Source organism: Gobio gobio, assembly GCF_949357685.1.
Source record: "Gobio gobio genome assembly, chromosome: 3".
In the NCBI taxonomy this organism is placed as follows: Eukaryota; Metazoa; Chordata; class Actinopteri; order Cypriniformes; family Gobionidae; genus Gobio; species Gobio gobio.
In genome coordinates this window covers 24,246,607-24,260,281 of record NC_137099.1, presented here as the reverse complement: position 1 = coordinate 24,260,281, position 13,675 = coordinate 24,246,607, and the positions used below count along the sequence as shown (strand labels likewise).

Below are 13,675 nucleotides of genomic sequence, written 5' to 3'. Positions count from 1 at the left end.
GGTAAAATGGGCCAAAAAGGATATTTAACACGCTGAAAAGTCAGAAATTGTTAAATGGGTGCAAACCATCGGACAAGAAATGCTCATTGGGTCACGCAAAAAAAAACAGGTTGAAAAGAAAAGACGCATGTTAACTGAAAAAGACTTAAGGTGAAGAATTATGTGTGGAACCATCAGGAAACCTTTAGTCTCCTGTGCCACCATTTTCCAGAACTGTAACCTACTTGGAGTCTCCAGAAGTACAAGTTGTCAGGATCTCAGAGACTTTGCTATGGTAAATAATCCTGAAGCATGATCCCCACTTCATATGAATCACAAGCTAAAGTGTTGTGAAATACATGGACAGATTTTTTGTTAAAGGCTTTATAGACAGACAGGTTTGAGAGCGACTCTTGAGGGACCAGCACCACTTCCTCTCATACCACTGTTTGAAGAATCTTCCAGAATTTGGCAGTAAGTTTTGGGAGTTCATTTTATGTCCATCTCCTACCCTGACAGGGTCCGTCTTGCTCATTGTTAGTAGCAGCTCTCACACCATGACTCTCTCTTCACCTCCACTGTTGTCTGACTTGAACTGGCGCTGGTCCCTCAAGAGTCACTCTCATCCTGTCGGTTCATAAAACTAAAAAAAAAAAAAAAAATGATTTCATACATGCCATTTCAGCTTGTGATTCTTATTAAGTCATGTTTCAGGATTCCTTGCCGTAGCAAAATCTCTGAAAACCTGACACCTTGTCCTTCTGGAGACTCCATGTAGTTTGCAGTTCTGGAAAATGTTGGCACTAGAGACTAAGGGTGTGTTCACACTTGTAGTTCGGTTCGTTTGGTCCAGTGGTAAGACTGGCCACTAGGGACAGGCTCCAGAAGGGAGCAGAATCTCATTGAGCCCCATGTTAAAATGCCCAACTTTACAGCAGAATAAAACATGTTTACAGCCTGGTACAAATTGTGGTTTCGGTCTATACGGCTAATTTTTCCCTTCATGACAACTGTGAGGGGGTGATTTTTTTTATAACTCATTCGTTTACATTATATAAAGCATTAAAGTTCTGCATAATTAAGGGCGTGGCCACTTTGAGTGACAGGTGGATAGCCATTTATCTGCCGTCAGTCATCGCGTCACTTCAGCTCTGCCCACATCCTGCCTTTTCGCCCATTTTCTGTTATACGGGAGTGACATGTAATGACGCGCTGCCAAGATGGCAACGGCCAGCTCGACCCTACTTTACGCTTCAAAACTGCTTATCAGAATCCTATGGGGACGTCACAGACACCACGTCCATATTTTTTTACAGTCTATGATACACCCTAAGAATTGAGGTGAAGAATTAAAGGGACAGTTCACCCAAAAATGAAAATTCTGTCATCATTTAGTTGCACTCAAGTTGTCACAAACCTGTATACATTTTTTTGTTCTGCTGAACACAAAGGAAGATATTTGGATGAATGTTTGTAACCAAGCAGATCTCGGCAGCCATTGACAACCATAGTGAGGGAAAAAATACTATGGTAGTCAATGGCTGCCGAGATCTGCTTGGTTACAAACATTCTTCCGAATATCTTCTTTTGTGTTCAGCAGAAATTCATACAGGTTTGGAACAACTTGGACTCATGTCGTTCGACACCCGTCAGACCTCCGTTCATCTTCGGAACACAAATGAAGATATTTTAGTTAAGATCCGATGGCTCAGAAAGGCCTCCATTGGCACAATGGCACATTACACTCTCAAGACCCATAAAAGGTACTAAAGATGTTGTTACAAAGTCCATCTCACTACAGTGGTTCTACAATAACTTTATAAAGCGACGAGAATAGTTTTTGTGTGCAAAAAAAACCTAAATAACGACTTATTGATGACCGATTTCAAAACAATGCATCATGAAGCTTCGAAGCGTTATGAATCAGTGAGTCGATTCAGCGGTTTGGATCGCCAAAGTCACGTGATTTCAGCAGTTTGGCGGTTTGACACGCAATCCGAATCATGATTCGACGCGCTGATTCATAACGCTTCGAAGCTTCATGATGCATTGTTTTCAAATCGGTAATCACTATATAAGTCGTTATTTAGGTTTTTTTGCGCACAAAAACTATTCTCGTCGCTTCATCAAATTATTGTAGAACCACTGTAGTGAGATGGACTTTGTAACAACGTCTTTAGTACCTTTTATGGGTCTTGAGAGTGTAAAGTGCCATTGTGCCAATGGAGGCCTTTCTGAGCCATCGGATTTCAACTGAAATATCTTCATTTGTTGTTCCGAAGATGAACGGAGGTCTTACGGGTGTCGAACGACATGAGCGTAAGTAATTAATGACAGAATTTTCATTTTTGGGTGAACTAACCCTTTAATATTGATGTGGTTTGGAATTAGTAAAATGTGCTTGGAAAAAATATGATCAGAATATCGACTTGCATAATTATGCACACACTGTATTCACTACCGTTCAAATGTTTGGGGTCAGTGAGGTTTTTTGGAAAGAAAGATATTAAGATAAGAGAGTGCATTAAAGGGTTAGTTCACCCAAAAATTTAAATCCTGTCATTAATTACTCACCCTCATGTCGTTCCAAACCCGTAGGTCCTTCGTTCATCTTCAGAACACAAATTAAGATATTTTTGATGAAATCCGAGAGCTCTGTGACCTCTCCATAGACATCAATTTAATTAACACTTTAAAGATCCAGAAAGGTAGTAAAACATTGTTAAAATAGTCCATGTGACTCCAGTGGTTCAGCCTTATTTTTATGAAGCGACGAGAATACTTGTTGTGCGCAAAAAACAAACAAACATAATTATTCAACAATTTCTTCACACAATATTATTCTAAATATCTAAATATTCATTCCATCAAAAATATCTTCATTCGTGTTCCGAAGATGAACGAAGGTCTTGCGTGTTGTGGGAACGACATGAGGGTGAGTAATTAATGACACAATTTTCATTTTGAGCTAACCCTTTAAATTGATAGTGAAGTGACAGTAAATAATTATACATTGTTACAAAAAATAATTTCAAATCATTGCCGTTCTTTTGAACATTTATAATGGAAAGGACCCTGAAAAAAAATTTATTAGGTTCCACAAAAATATTAAGCAGCATAACAATTTTTAATATTGATAAAAAAATATTTAATGAGCATCAAATCAGTATATTAGAATGATTTCTGAAGGATTATGTGACACTGAAGAGTGAAGACTGGAGTAACGTCTGCTGAAAATGTATCTTTGCCATTCCAGGAATAAATCAAATTTTAAAATATATTCAAATAGAAAAAAGGTTCAATGATTAGTTCACCTCAAAAAGAAAATTCTGATAATTTACTCACCCCCATCTCATTCAAGATGTTCATGTCTTCCTTTCTTCAGTTGAAAAGAAAATGTTTTTTTTGACATTCTAGAAATTTTCTCCACACAATGGACTTCAATGGCAACCAACAGGTTGAAGGTCCAAATCTATGCAGCTTCAGAGGGCTCTGCACGATCCCAGCCGAGGAATAGGGTCTTATCTAGGGAAATCGGAGATCGGTCATTTTCAACAAAAAAACAAATGTATTCACTTTTAAACCACAAAAATCGCGGAAAAAATTGGATGGGATCGTGCAGAGCCCTTTGAAACTGCATTGATTTGGACCTTCAACCCATTGGTTGCCATTGAAGTTCATTATGTGAAGAAAAATCCTGGAATGTTTTCATCAAAAAACTAAATTTCTTTTTGACTGAAGAAAGAAAGACATGAATCTTGGATGAGATGGGGGTGATTAAAATATCAGGAAATTTTCATTTTGAAGTGAACTAATCCTTTAATGAATAATATGTGATGTTAAAATGTGTGTTTTCTGCAGGAATGCTCTCAGAGGAGACTGTATAACGGGACGTATCCCTCGCTGCCATTTATTTCCTATTATGACATGACAAGGGACATCAATTGCCGGGAGTACAGAATAAAAAAGAAGGCCAGAGGTTTGTTGGAATCTTTCTGATAAGTTGAATTGATAGACACTGATCAACCTAAAGATTGAGTGCCATGTGTGTCTCTTACAGAACTTGAGGATGCCGGATTGATTTCACCTGATGGAGGCGGTGTTACATCTACCCCTCAACCGCCGAGGAAGAAACAAAAAACCAGCCACTATAAACAGTCTCCGTACCCACACAACCAGCACACGCCGAAGAGACGCATCGCACACACACCCAAACATCATCCACAAGCGTATCAACAGAAAGCACACTTGAGTGTCAAGCAAAACTCACAAACACCAGGGAACCACAGCAAAGGCACCCCTCAGAGCATGTTTATACCACAACAGCAGAGCCAGAAGAAAGCCAAAAAGAAGAAAAAGAACAAATCTACAGTTGTAGTTTTAGATGAAGATGCAGACTTTCCTAGAGGTGGCAGAAAGGGCCCTCACGTGACAGGGAAAGCCAATATGAAGCTGAGTAAGACCTTTGGAATGGAAAAGAACAATAAAAAGAAAATAACAAAAAAGAAGGAGAGGAAATTGAAAAAGAGACAGAAAAAAGCAGCAAAAGATTCTTCCATGTATCCATCTGATGAAAACCTTTTTCAGATTAAACAAAGAAAAGGTAAAAGAAGTTAAAAAAAAAAAGCCAAAGTATGTGAATAGGAGTTCTTCATATGATTCCCTCACAAATACTGGCTTTTTCAGGTTGGTTGGTTTGGTTGGTTTTGGTCCGTCTTCTTCCATCCACATTTTCATGTGCAGAATTAAGGCTTTTTTAGGATTGTTCTTGGAAAACAAATCATTTCAAATCAGACCTTTTGCCCAAATACAATTAAAGTGTTGTTGAATATTGTGAACGTAAAATGGATCACATCTGGTTTTAGTGGATTCAATTAGGATACATAAATTAGGAAAACAAATGCATATTGAAATTGTAAATCCACTGTCAGTGTTTGGTGCGTTTCACTTTCACAGAATTGTAAAATAACTATTAATTGCTTGGCTGCATTGCATTGGCTACAATGTTTCTCATGTACTAAGCCGACATTAAACAGTGCTTAGTTTTGGTAGGTTTAGCAAAAAGGTTTTTTTTAGTGACAGGTGTCCTGCTTGTACATGATGAGTTCTTTATTTTATGTACATGCTGAGTTCTGTAACATCATGAGTAAATTAAAGTCTGTTTGTTTCAATATTCTGTTTGAGAACATCTTTTTTTAAATAAAAGTCAATAAAAAAAAAAAAAGGAAATTGTAATTAAGATATCCCAGCAAAATATGCAAAGGAAACTAAAACACTGATAGGTTGATTTTGTACAAAGTATAAACCGACAAAACGTGGGACCAACAAAACATTCCTCTGTTTATTTTAGCGTCCCACCAGCTTAACCAATGATATGAGTTTGGGGGCGGGACGATCTGTTTGACTAATCAACGGCAGATGTGGGAGTGTTTTGAAATCCAGTTTAAAAGCAGCCATTATTTCTGCAATATTTATTTTTATAAAATAAAATATGCTTGTTCTGTACTTGTCTGTTTTGACTTTCCAGACATCGATACGCCAGTTGGTGGCGACAAGTGACTCATTTAATCATTCACTCCACCGATTCGTTCAACAACGCTGATTCATTCAGGAATGCAACTCGGATATTCTCAATTGTGGATTCTGCTTTTGCGTCAGATTTGCCATTTTGCTTCATTCAGTTTTCGTTGGCGGACCAAAACATTGTTTTGCCTACAATGTTAAGTTCCTCAATATGAGCTTCTTGTTTATTGAACTTGCAATCATGCTGTTCATCTGAGTATCAGCGCTGCTGTGATTACCTTCAATATCATTTGAATCTGTCTGTTCAACTAAAATCTCACTTTCAGTCAAAAATATGCGCCCCGCCTTTCTCCTCTTTCCCGTGATTATCTTCTTGAGCTCCAGGTGTTGTTTAGGGCTGTCAGTAATGACAGACAGAAAACAGCTGGTTAAGTGGTTAAACCATTGCCATTTCTTTCCCTTTCCCTGTTTTTCACTTTTTAAGATCCCGCATTCCTTCTTGTTCTATATAATTCCTCCTTTAACATTCATGGGTTGTGTTTTGTTAAGAACAATATTTGAGCTCCAGAAGAGTACGGATTTGTTCAATTGTTCTGTCAAATGTTTTTTTTTCTGCCACGCAGGACCGTCTCGGTGTGTGTGTGGACGTTTATGTGAAAGTGTGTGCCATCAAGCTTTTATTGCCTGAAAAGTTTTGCAACAGTAAAACAGGAGAGATGATTACTTAAGCCAAATATAAATCCAACACCAAACACGGCAATCCAGCCCACATGCAGAAAGAAAACCCCCTTTTTTTTTCTAAAGATTTGCAGACAGTATGTAAACTCAAGGGTCCCCCAGGGCTTGGCTAAGATGTGTAAGAGAGATACAGTACGATGTGAGTGAAGAAACATACAGTCACTATTGAAACTGAATTTGGTTGTGAGTCACACAAGATCACTCACACTGATTTACACTGACTAATTCCTTAGAAATGATTAATCATGCTTTTTACTGGCATAGTTGGCCACAACACATTCCCAGTAATGTGTCACAGCACTTGGACTCGACAAAACAATCACAGTCATCCACTTAAGTGTAATTATTTAACCATCCTCAAGATCATTTTCATCTCAAGGACAGTTTTTTTTTTAGGTCATGATTGTAAGCTTTCTAGTTTCCTCTTGAACTAGATTTGCCTGCAGATCTGAATCTTTCCTCCACCACTGTGGTCCATTTCAGCTGTATGTCTTTTTCATTAGTCCAGTTCTCAGTGCAGCCCAACTGGGGCTTTATAAAAGCTATATATATAATGCACACAGGCTAAACAAACATATAAATATATCTATAAATATAGCTCTAAACCCATGAAAGTCAAAATATAATGAAAAATGGGAAAAGTTTGTGGTTAAAATAGATGTTCATAGTTTTTTTACAGTACTTTTTTTATGGCCCCTGCATATGTGCTGATTGCTTGCCAGAAAATGTCACTCAGCGCTGAGCATGGCCAAGTTTATGGAAACCATGGCAGAGATGGATTATGATATATAAAATGTAAAAAAAAGCATGTCGTTTTGGTTTGAACTGAAAATGTAATTGAGATGTTCGAACATTTCTGGAGTAGTGTTATTTTAGTATTAATTGAATACTATTATTGCATTTATTAATATTTTGAATTAGCTTTGAATTAATTTAGCATTTTAGTTTTTTTTATATTTTAATATATCTTTAGTTTTAGTAATCTTAGTACTTCAATTTATTTATTTATTAACTAATTAACATATGAACTAATATTAAAGCTGCAGTCTGTAACTTTTTTGGGTTAAAAATGATCCAAAATCAAACATTTTGAGCAAGTACGTAACCAGCCAGTGTTAAAAACTATTTGTCTTAACGTCATTACGTCATGTCTATATACATAGGAGTCTGGCTAGGCTATATCGCATGTGAGGATGCTGCAGGTGGTGGATCATTTATAGCCTTTTCTATCAGCAGCTGGAATAATTAAACACATCATTTTGATGGCGGATTGTAATCCAGAAAGATCCAAACTAAAATCATTAGTGACAACTGGAGATTCACCCATCGTCAAAAGCAAAAGATTAGACTGTACGGAAATTTAAATCTACAGGTAACGCTATTACACACTAAATACATGAAGTCACACAATGCTGTTGTTGTTAACATTAACAATTTGAGAACAAAGCATAACAATAATAATAATTTGCACTGTTTAATGTGATATGAGCTAAACAATTGTTAGATTCAAGCACCGTTGGTAGCATTATTTATTGTAATGCTTTTTTTCTCAGTTGGTCAGAACAAAAGTGGCAGACATGTTACTTACTTGTTCAGATGACATTTTGCGGGGAAATTTCTTATTTTGGGCATTCTCAAAGTACAGTATCCACACTGGTGCGGTGACTGACAGCCACACATAGGCCTACTCCTCAAAACATTAGATTCATCCGCGCTGAGGAGCCGTGACGATGCACAACCCACGTAAAGATGATAATTCCGCAAATAACTGCAATTGCAGGTTTCACTCTGAGATGGCGACAAAGAGGCAAAATTTATGGACTGCAGCTTTAACATTAGCAAAGATTACTAAATGCTGTTGTAAAGTCTAAATCTTATAGTAAAGAGTTACCATTTATATTTTATTATTACTCAAATTTATTTTTAATTTTAATAGTTTTCATTTTAGTTAACAATAACAACCCTGTAGTTTGGCCTAAAATCACTAATCATTTTCCAATAATAGACGCTGGTCATATTTATTGTTTTAAACTCCACTCAAAACATCAGGCAGATATCAACTCACGACACAACTTCAAATGTAAAAAAAAAAAAAAAAAAAACGTGTTCTTTCAGAACTGCATGGTTGACATTTAAAAAAATATATAATATATATAAATATAATATAATGTCCATTGTAATACAACGGTCACATCCTCTTTCTGATGGCTGGGATGATGAGAAATTCTTTCATTTTATAGAACGTTATATGTGTATTTGTTGCGCTATCAACCCTCAAGTGATAAGTGTGGCATAAATTGAACTTGATTAATTTTCAGCATTCTTGGAATGGAAGGAATACTTGTAATATTAGTTACAGAGTGTCCTGATACTGCACTTGCATTAAAGCCATAAATCACATCTATCATGTCAACATTTTATGGTTCCACTGCCTTGTAAAGAAATGCACATAAAATGAAGGCCTTGGTTTTTAATGACCCAAGTGATAAGACGTTTAGTCAAGTTGTGTGTGTTCTGCACAGCATTTTTGGGATTTGTTTTTATCAGCTTGTGTCAGCACAAGGTCTTTGACCTATGATGTGCTATTAACAGTGACAATAACTTACTCTGGTGTTATTTAACCACTAGAAACAACTTTTTTGGGACCTATAGCACCAAGAGAAGCTCAACTCACAGTTATTTGCCCTTTTTCTCCTGTGGCTGCAATCTCAGAAGTTGTAGGTTACCCATATTTTTGCCTCCAGTATAATGAAGACTGCATATTTCAACATCCTCATCTGACATACTGCTTTTTGCATATTAGGGAAGTATGAATATTTGTATGGCGGGAGAGAGACTGTCTTACAGGGTTCCCACTGCCATGGAAAACCCGAAAATAACGTTACAATTCTGATTTCCAGGCCTGGAAAGTTTTACAGGGAGATGCATTGTTTTTTCTTGTTATGCTCCTCTCTAAAGTATTTCATCGGCTACACATTGCTATTTGCGAGTGCTTGTGTAGAGTAAACTTGCCCTCGAGTCAGTGCGATAACATCAGTCTTGTCTGTCTGTTGAGGGACTTATTGAAGATATTTGCACACTAATTTGTACTCTAGTATCATTTGTTTAAACATCTAAAAAGTCATGGAAATACAGTGTTAAAATCCCCTGCTAATGTCATAACACAGGCTGTGATCTCTATTGACAAGAGATTGTTTGCATTTCCATCCACTCAACAAAGTCGTTCCACCTTTAGTACTCTAGCAAAAAGATTTGAGGTTGTTTGATTTAGTACACTTGGGAGACATCCACTGTTATTATGTTATTTACTGTCCGTACTAATCCACAGCGGGCATGTAGAATGCAGGGCTCAGAGCTGTTATTAAGTATGCTTAGTACTGACATTCCTCTTCAAATCCCCGTACTTTTGGATGAGTCTCTGTCGAGTTTCCAGCTATCTGTTTCTGTTTCTTAAAAACGGTCTACGAAGGCTGTCAGAGGCTTGTCTGCATTTAACGTCACTCCGAGATTTCCGCCAAGCAGTCACTGAATAGACTTCTCTCTATTTACCATCCTGAAGGATAAGTAAATGTGACTAGTGACCATGTAACATACACGCACATGTACAAATACACATGTCATCTAAATCACTGCACTGCAACAGGTGTGCAGTCGACTGTGTGCGGATCCGGATTGGGAATGTGTCCGTTTTATGCTTGTAAATCAGAGTAAAGCCCCTCTATACCTCCTTCCTCCTCAACCGGTGCTTCATACTGTTGTTTCCAGACAAAAATATTTTTTTATAGAGCGCTCTTTTTGCAGAACACAACAAAAAACAACATCAGTGGTGGTCACTCAGTCTAAGTAGATCTAATATAAAAGTAAAGTTCACTGCCAGTAAGAGGAGATTTTAACCCAGTAGTCTTTCTTTTGAGGGTTATAAAAAGTCCATACAAAGCTAGGTGTTAAATCAGATTGTTTTTCACTATTTTAGTGGTATTTCATCTGAGTATTTAATCCAATCTTTTCTGCTCTTCCTTTTGTACAAACCTCAAACTTCTGTGATGAACTCAAACTCTAACTGTAAATCAATATCAGATTATATTCCATTACAACCAAACTTTGTCCTGAGATAAGTGTTATGACCTCAAAATGGCATATAGGGAACATCAAACCCAACAAATCCGCATTTTCCATTTTCAAAAGAAGTGTGCTTGGTTGGATTGTACTTCAAATCGGGTTATTTTGACCCGAAAGTCATTTAAAAAAAATGTAGTGTTCATCAGAGTGGTCTGAGACCCTAAGACTTTTGTCACACTTGAACCACGAATACACACAAAACTTTTACTGGATTTGAGGATTTTTGTGCTTGAAATTTAAAAAAGTAACAAATTCAATTTGACCCTCTTAGGAATGAATGGAAAGCAAGGAATGCTTCAGTACACATAAAACTAAACTAAAAATGCTAAAACTTTACCAATTATTTTTTAATAATGTCTACATGTGTATCTGAAATGTACTCAAGAAAGACTTTAGGACCCAGCGGAACAGCTCATTTACTCCATATACTCCATATAAGGCCATCTAGTGGCAAGAGTCATGAATTTTTTTTTTTCCACAAGAGGTCGGCAAAGACACCCAATGTAAGATATTTTGAGCTGAATTAAAAGGGTTATTCATGCAATTGTGAGTTATTTTGAATTTAAAGGATTAGTTCACCCCAAAATGAAAATTTCCTGATAATTTACTCACCCCCATCTCATCCAAGATGTTCGTGTCTTCTTCAGTCGAAAAGAAATTAAGTTTTCGGAAGAAAACATTCCAGGATTTTTCATCATATAATGGTTTTCAATTGCAACCAAAATGCTGAAGGTCCAAATCAATGCAGTTTTGAAGGGCTTCAAATGGTACTGCGCGATCCCAGCTGAGGAATAGGGTCTTATCTAGCGAAACGTCATTTTCAAAATAAAAATGAATATACTTTTTAACCTAAATTGTTCATCTTGTGCAGGTCTGCGAGGCGCTAAGGATGACGTAATCACGCCGGAAAGGTCACGCTATAGACGTAGGCAGAAGTATCGCCCCAATGTTTACAAAGTGCTTGTGTGAAGACTAATACAAACGCCCTTTACCAAAAACACTACATTTTCAACTTCAAAATCGTCCGATACTGTTTTTTTTTTTTGCTAAAGGGCCTTTGTATAAGTCTTCACATGAGGGCTTTGTAAACATGGGGGCGGTACATCTGCCTACGTCTTGCGTGACCTTTCCTATGTGATTATGTCATTCTTAGCACCTCGCAGAGCTGCGCAAGATGAACAATTTAGGTGAAAAAGTATATATATATATATTTTTTTTTAAATGACCGATCGTTTCGCTAGATAATACCCTATTCCTCAGCTGGGATCGCGTAGTACCATTTGAAGCACTTCAAAGCCCTTTGAAACTGCATTGATTTGGACCTTGAACTTTTGGTTGCAATTGAAAACCATGATATGATGAAAAATCCTGGAATGTTTTCTTCCGAAAACTTAATTTCTTTTCGACTGAAGAAAGAAAGACATGAACATCTTGGATGAGATGGGGGTGGGTGAACTAATCCTTTAAAGAATGTGCTTAAATTATTATTTATTTATCAAATCTAATCATTTAAAAGTAAACAAAATAAACAATAAACAACAACAAAAAACGCCCCAAAAATTGCATTAAAAATAGAACAAATATATTTTTACATTAAAATGAAATAAGCTTTCTGGACAAAAAAAAAAGTATAATTTTAGGGCTTAGGAAGGATTTGTTACAAAGTGCGAGGGAGGGATGAGGGTTAAAAAACTCTGTACCTGCAGATAATATAAAATTAATGCAATAAAAGGCAACTTCAGAAAGTACACTTTCATGACTAAGTGTGAGTAGGCTACACTTTTAAAAAGTGCACTTTTGTCAGATTAAAAAGTTTTACTTTAAAGTACATTTTAAATGGTGTTTTAATAATCTTTTGTCATTTTGTCACACTTTAAAGTATACTTATTTTGATCTGTTGACTAACATACTAAAGCACGAGGTCAGCTACTCATTTTACTTGTAGTGTGTTAGATTAGATGACATTTAATATATTTTAAATGTAGTAAATTGCAACGTTATCATTATAAATGTTTAATTACAAATATGTTTGGGTTCCTTGTCTCGCTTGCTTATTTGGGGACACTTAATATTCAACAATATTATTGATTTGACTGTACCGACATTATTGGATGAGAAATGAACTGAGCTGGACGATGACATCACTGGTTTCTGCAGAACTGCTTTATAGATGAAATGAACTAATTTAATAATTGATGATCTTTAAAATGGAACTGAATCAACAACAGTCTGTATTGTATAAAGTGCTATATAAATAAAGGTAACCTGATTTGACAATGTACAGAGTACACATCAGAAAACAAGAAATAGAGTATACTGTACAACTACAGTGAATTAAAATAGTGTGTATTTTAGTTACAATAGTAACCCGTTCACATTTCTGAGGTTGAGTGATAGCGAAGTCCCTTTCAAGGACATCAGAGTTTTTGGTGATAGTTGCAAATCATGAAATGGCTCAGATTTGGCCTGGCTTCCATTGTACCCAAAAATGAAAATTCCGTCATCAATTACTCACCCTCATGTCGTTCTAAATCCACAAGACTTTCATTCATCTTCAGAACACAAATGAAGATCTTTTTGATGTCGGAAATCTGAGCTTTCCATCCCTCAATGCATTTCAAGTCTATTCACCCAAAACTTTTGACGCTTCAAAACAATCATAAAAAGATGATGAAATAATTTTGACAGAATTTTCATTTTGGGGTGAACTTTAAGAAACATATTTCATCTGAGACAACTGTTCTTTTCATCATCTACTTGGTCTCTGTCCTGTCTCTCAACTCTCTGCCTCTTCCAGAACATACTCACTATTTGATTTCGTGACTTGATTTTTTTTTTTTTTTGTGAACAATTTTGAATGTGTGTTAACTGAGATCCTGAGTGAATTATTTTGAGTGCTTGGATTTCCTAAAAAAGAACATGGTTAAATCTGTGTTCATGAGGCCATATTTGTGAAGATTAAAAAAAAAGGAATAAAATGGAACATGTGTGAAAACAGGTGAATAGAGTTTAGAGTTTCAAAGAATGTGCCTTTGTTTGGAGAGCTAAAGTAATGCTCTGGGATTTTATGCTAATAGAATCAGTTTTAATGTGTTTGCAATGAAGAAAAACTGTAAGTCGCTTTGCATTATTGACCTGGAATAAAGAAACACAAAACCACTGCCACAAGAAACATTCCTTTGCCGCGTCTGTCTGAGCTCCAGTAGTTTATGTCCGTGAAAATATTTTCTGTGAACAGAACTGACCCAATGTTTCAGTGCAAGAGTTCTGAATGTTCTCTGTTTTTCCTTCAGGTCTGATGTCTTGATATTCTCCT

General features: G+C 36.4%; 1 protein-coding gene across 1 annotated transcript in view; it reads left to right on the top strand.

Moving 5' to 3' along the window:
• Positions 1 to 5,187, top strand: part of zcchc7 (zinc finger, CCHC domain containing 7) — a 69,973-nt gene extending 64,786 nt beyond the window's left edge. The window contains exons 8-9 of the mRNA XM_079812033.1: positions 3,841 to 3,958; positions 4,040 to 5,187. Coding sequence (XP_079668159.1) covers positions 3,841 to 3,958; positions 4,040 to 4,596 — 675 coding nt within the window. The 3' untranslated portion in view covers positions 4,597 to 5,187. The remainder of the gene's footprint in view (positions 1 to 3,840; positions 3,959 to 4,039) is intronic.
• The last annotated feature ends 8,488 nt before the right edge of the window (positions 5,188 to 13,675 follow it).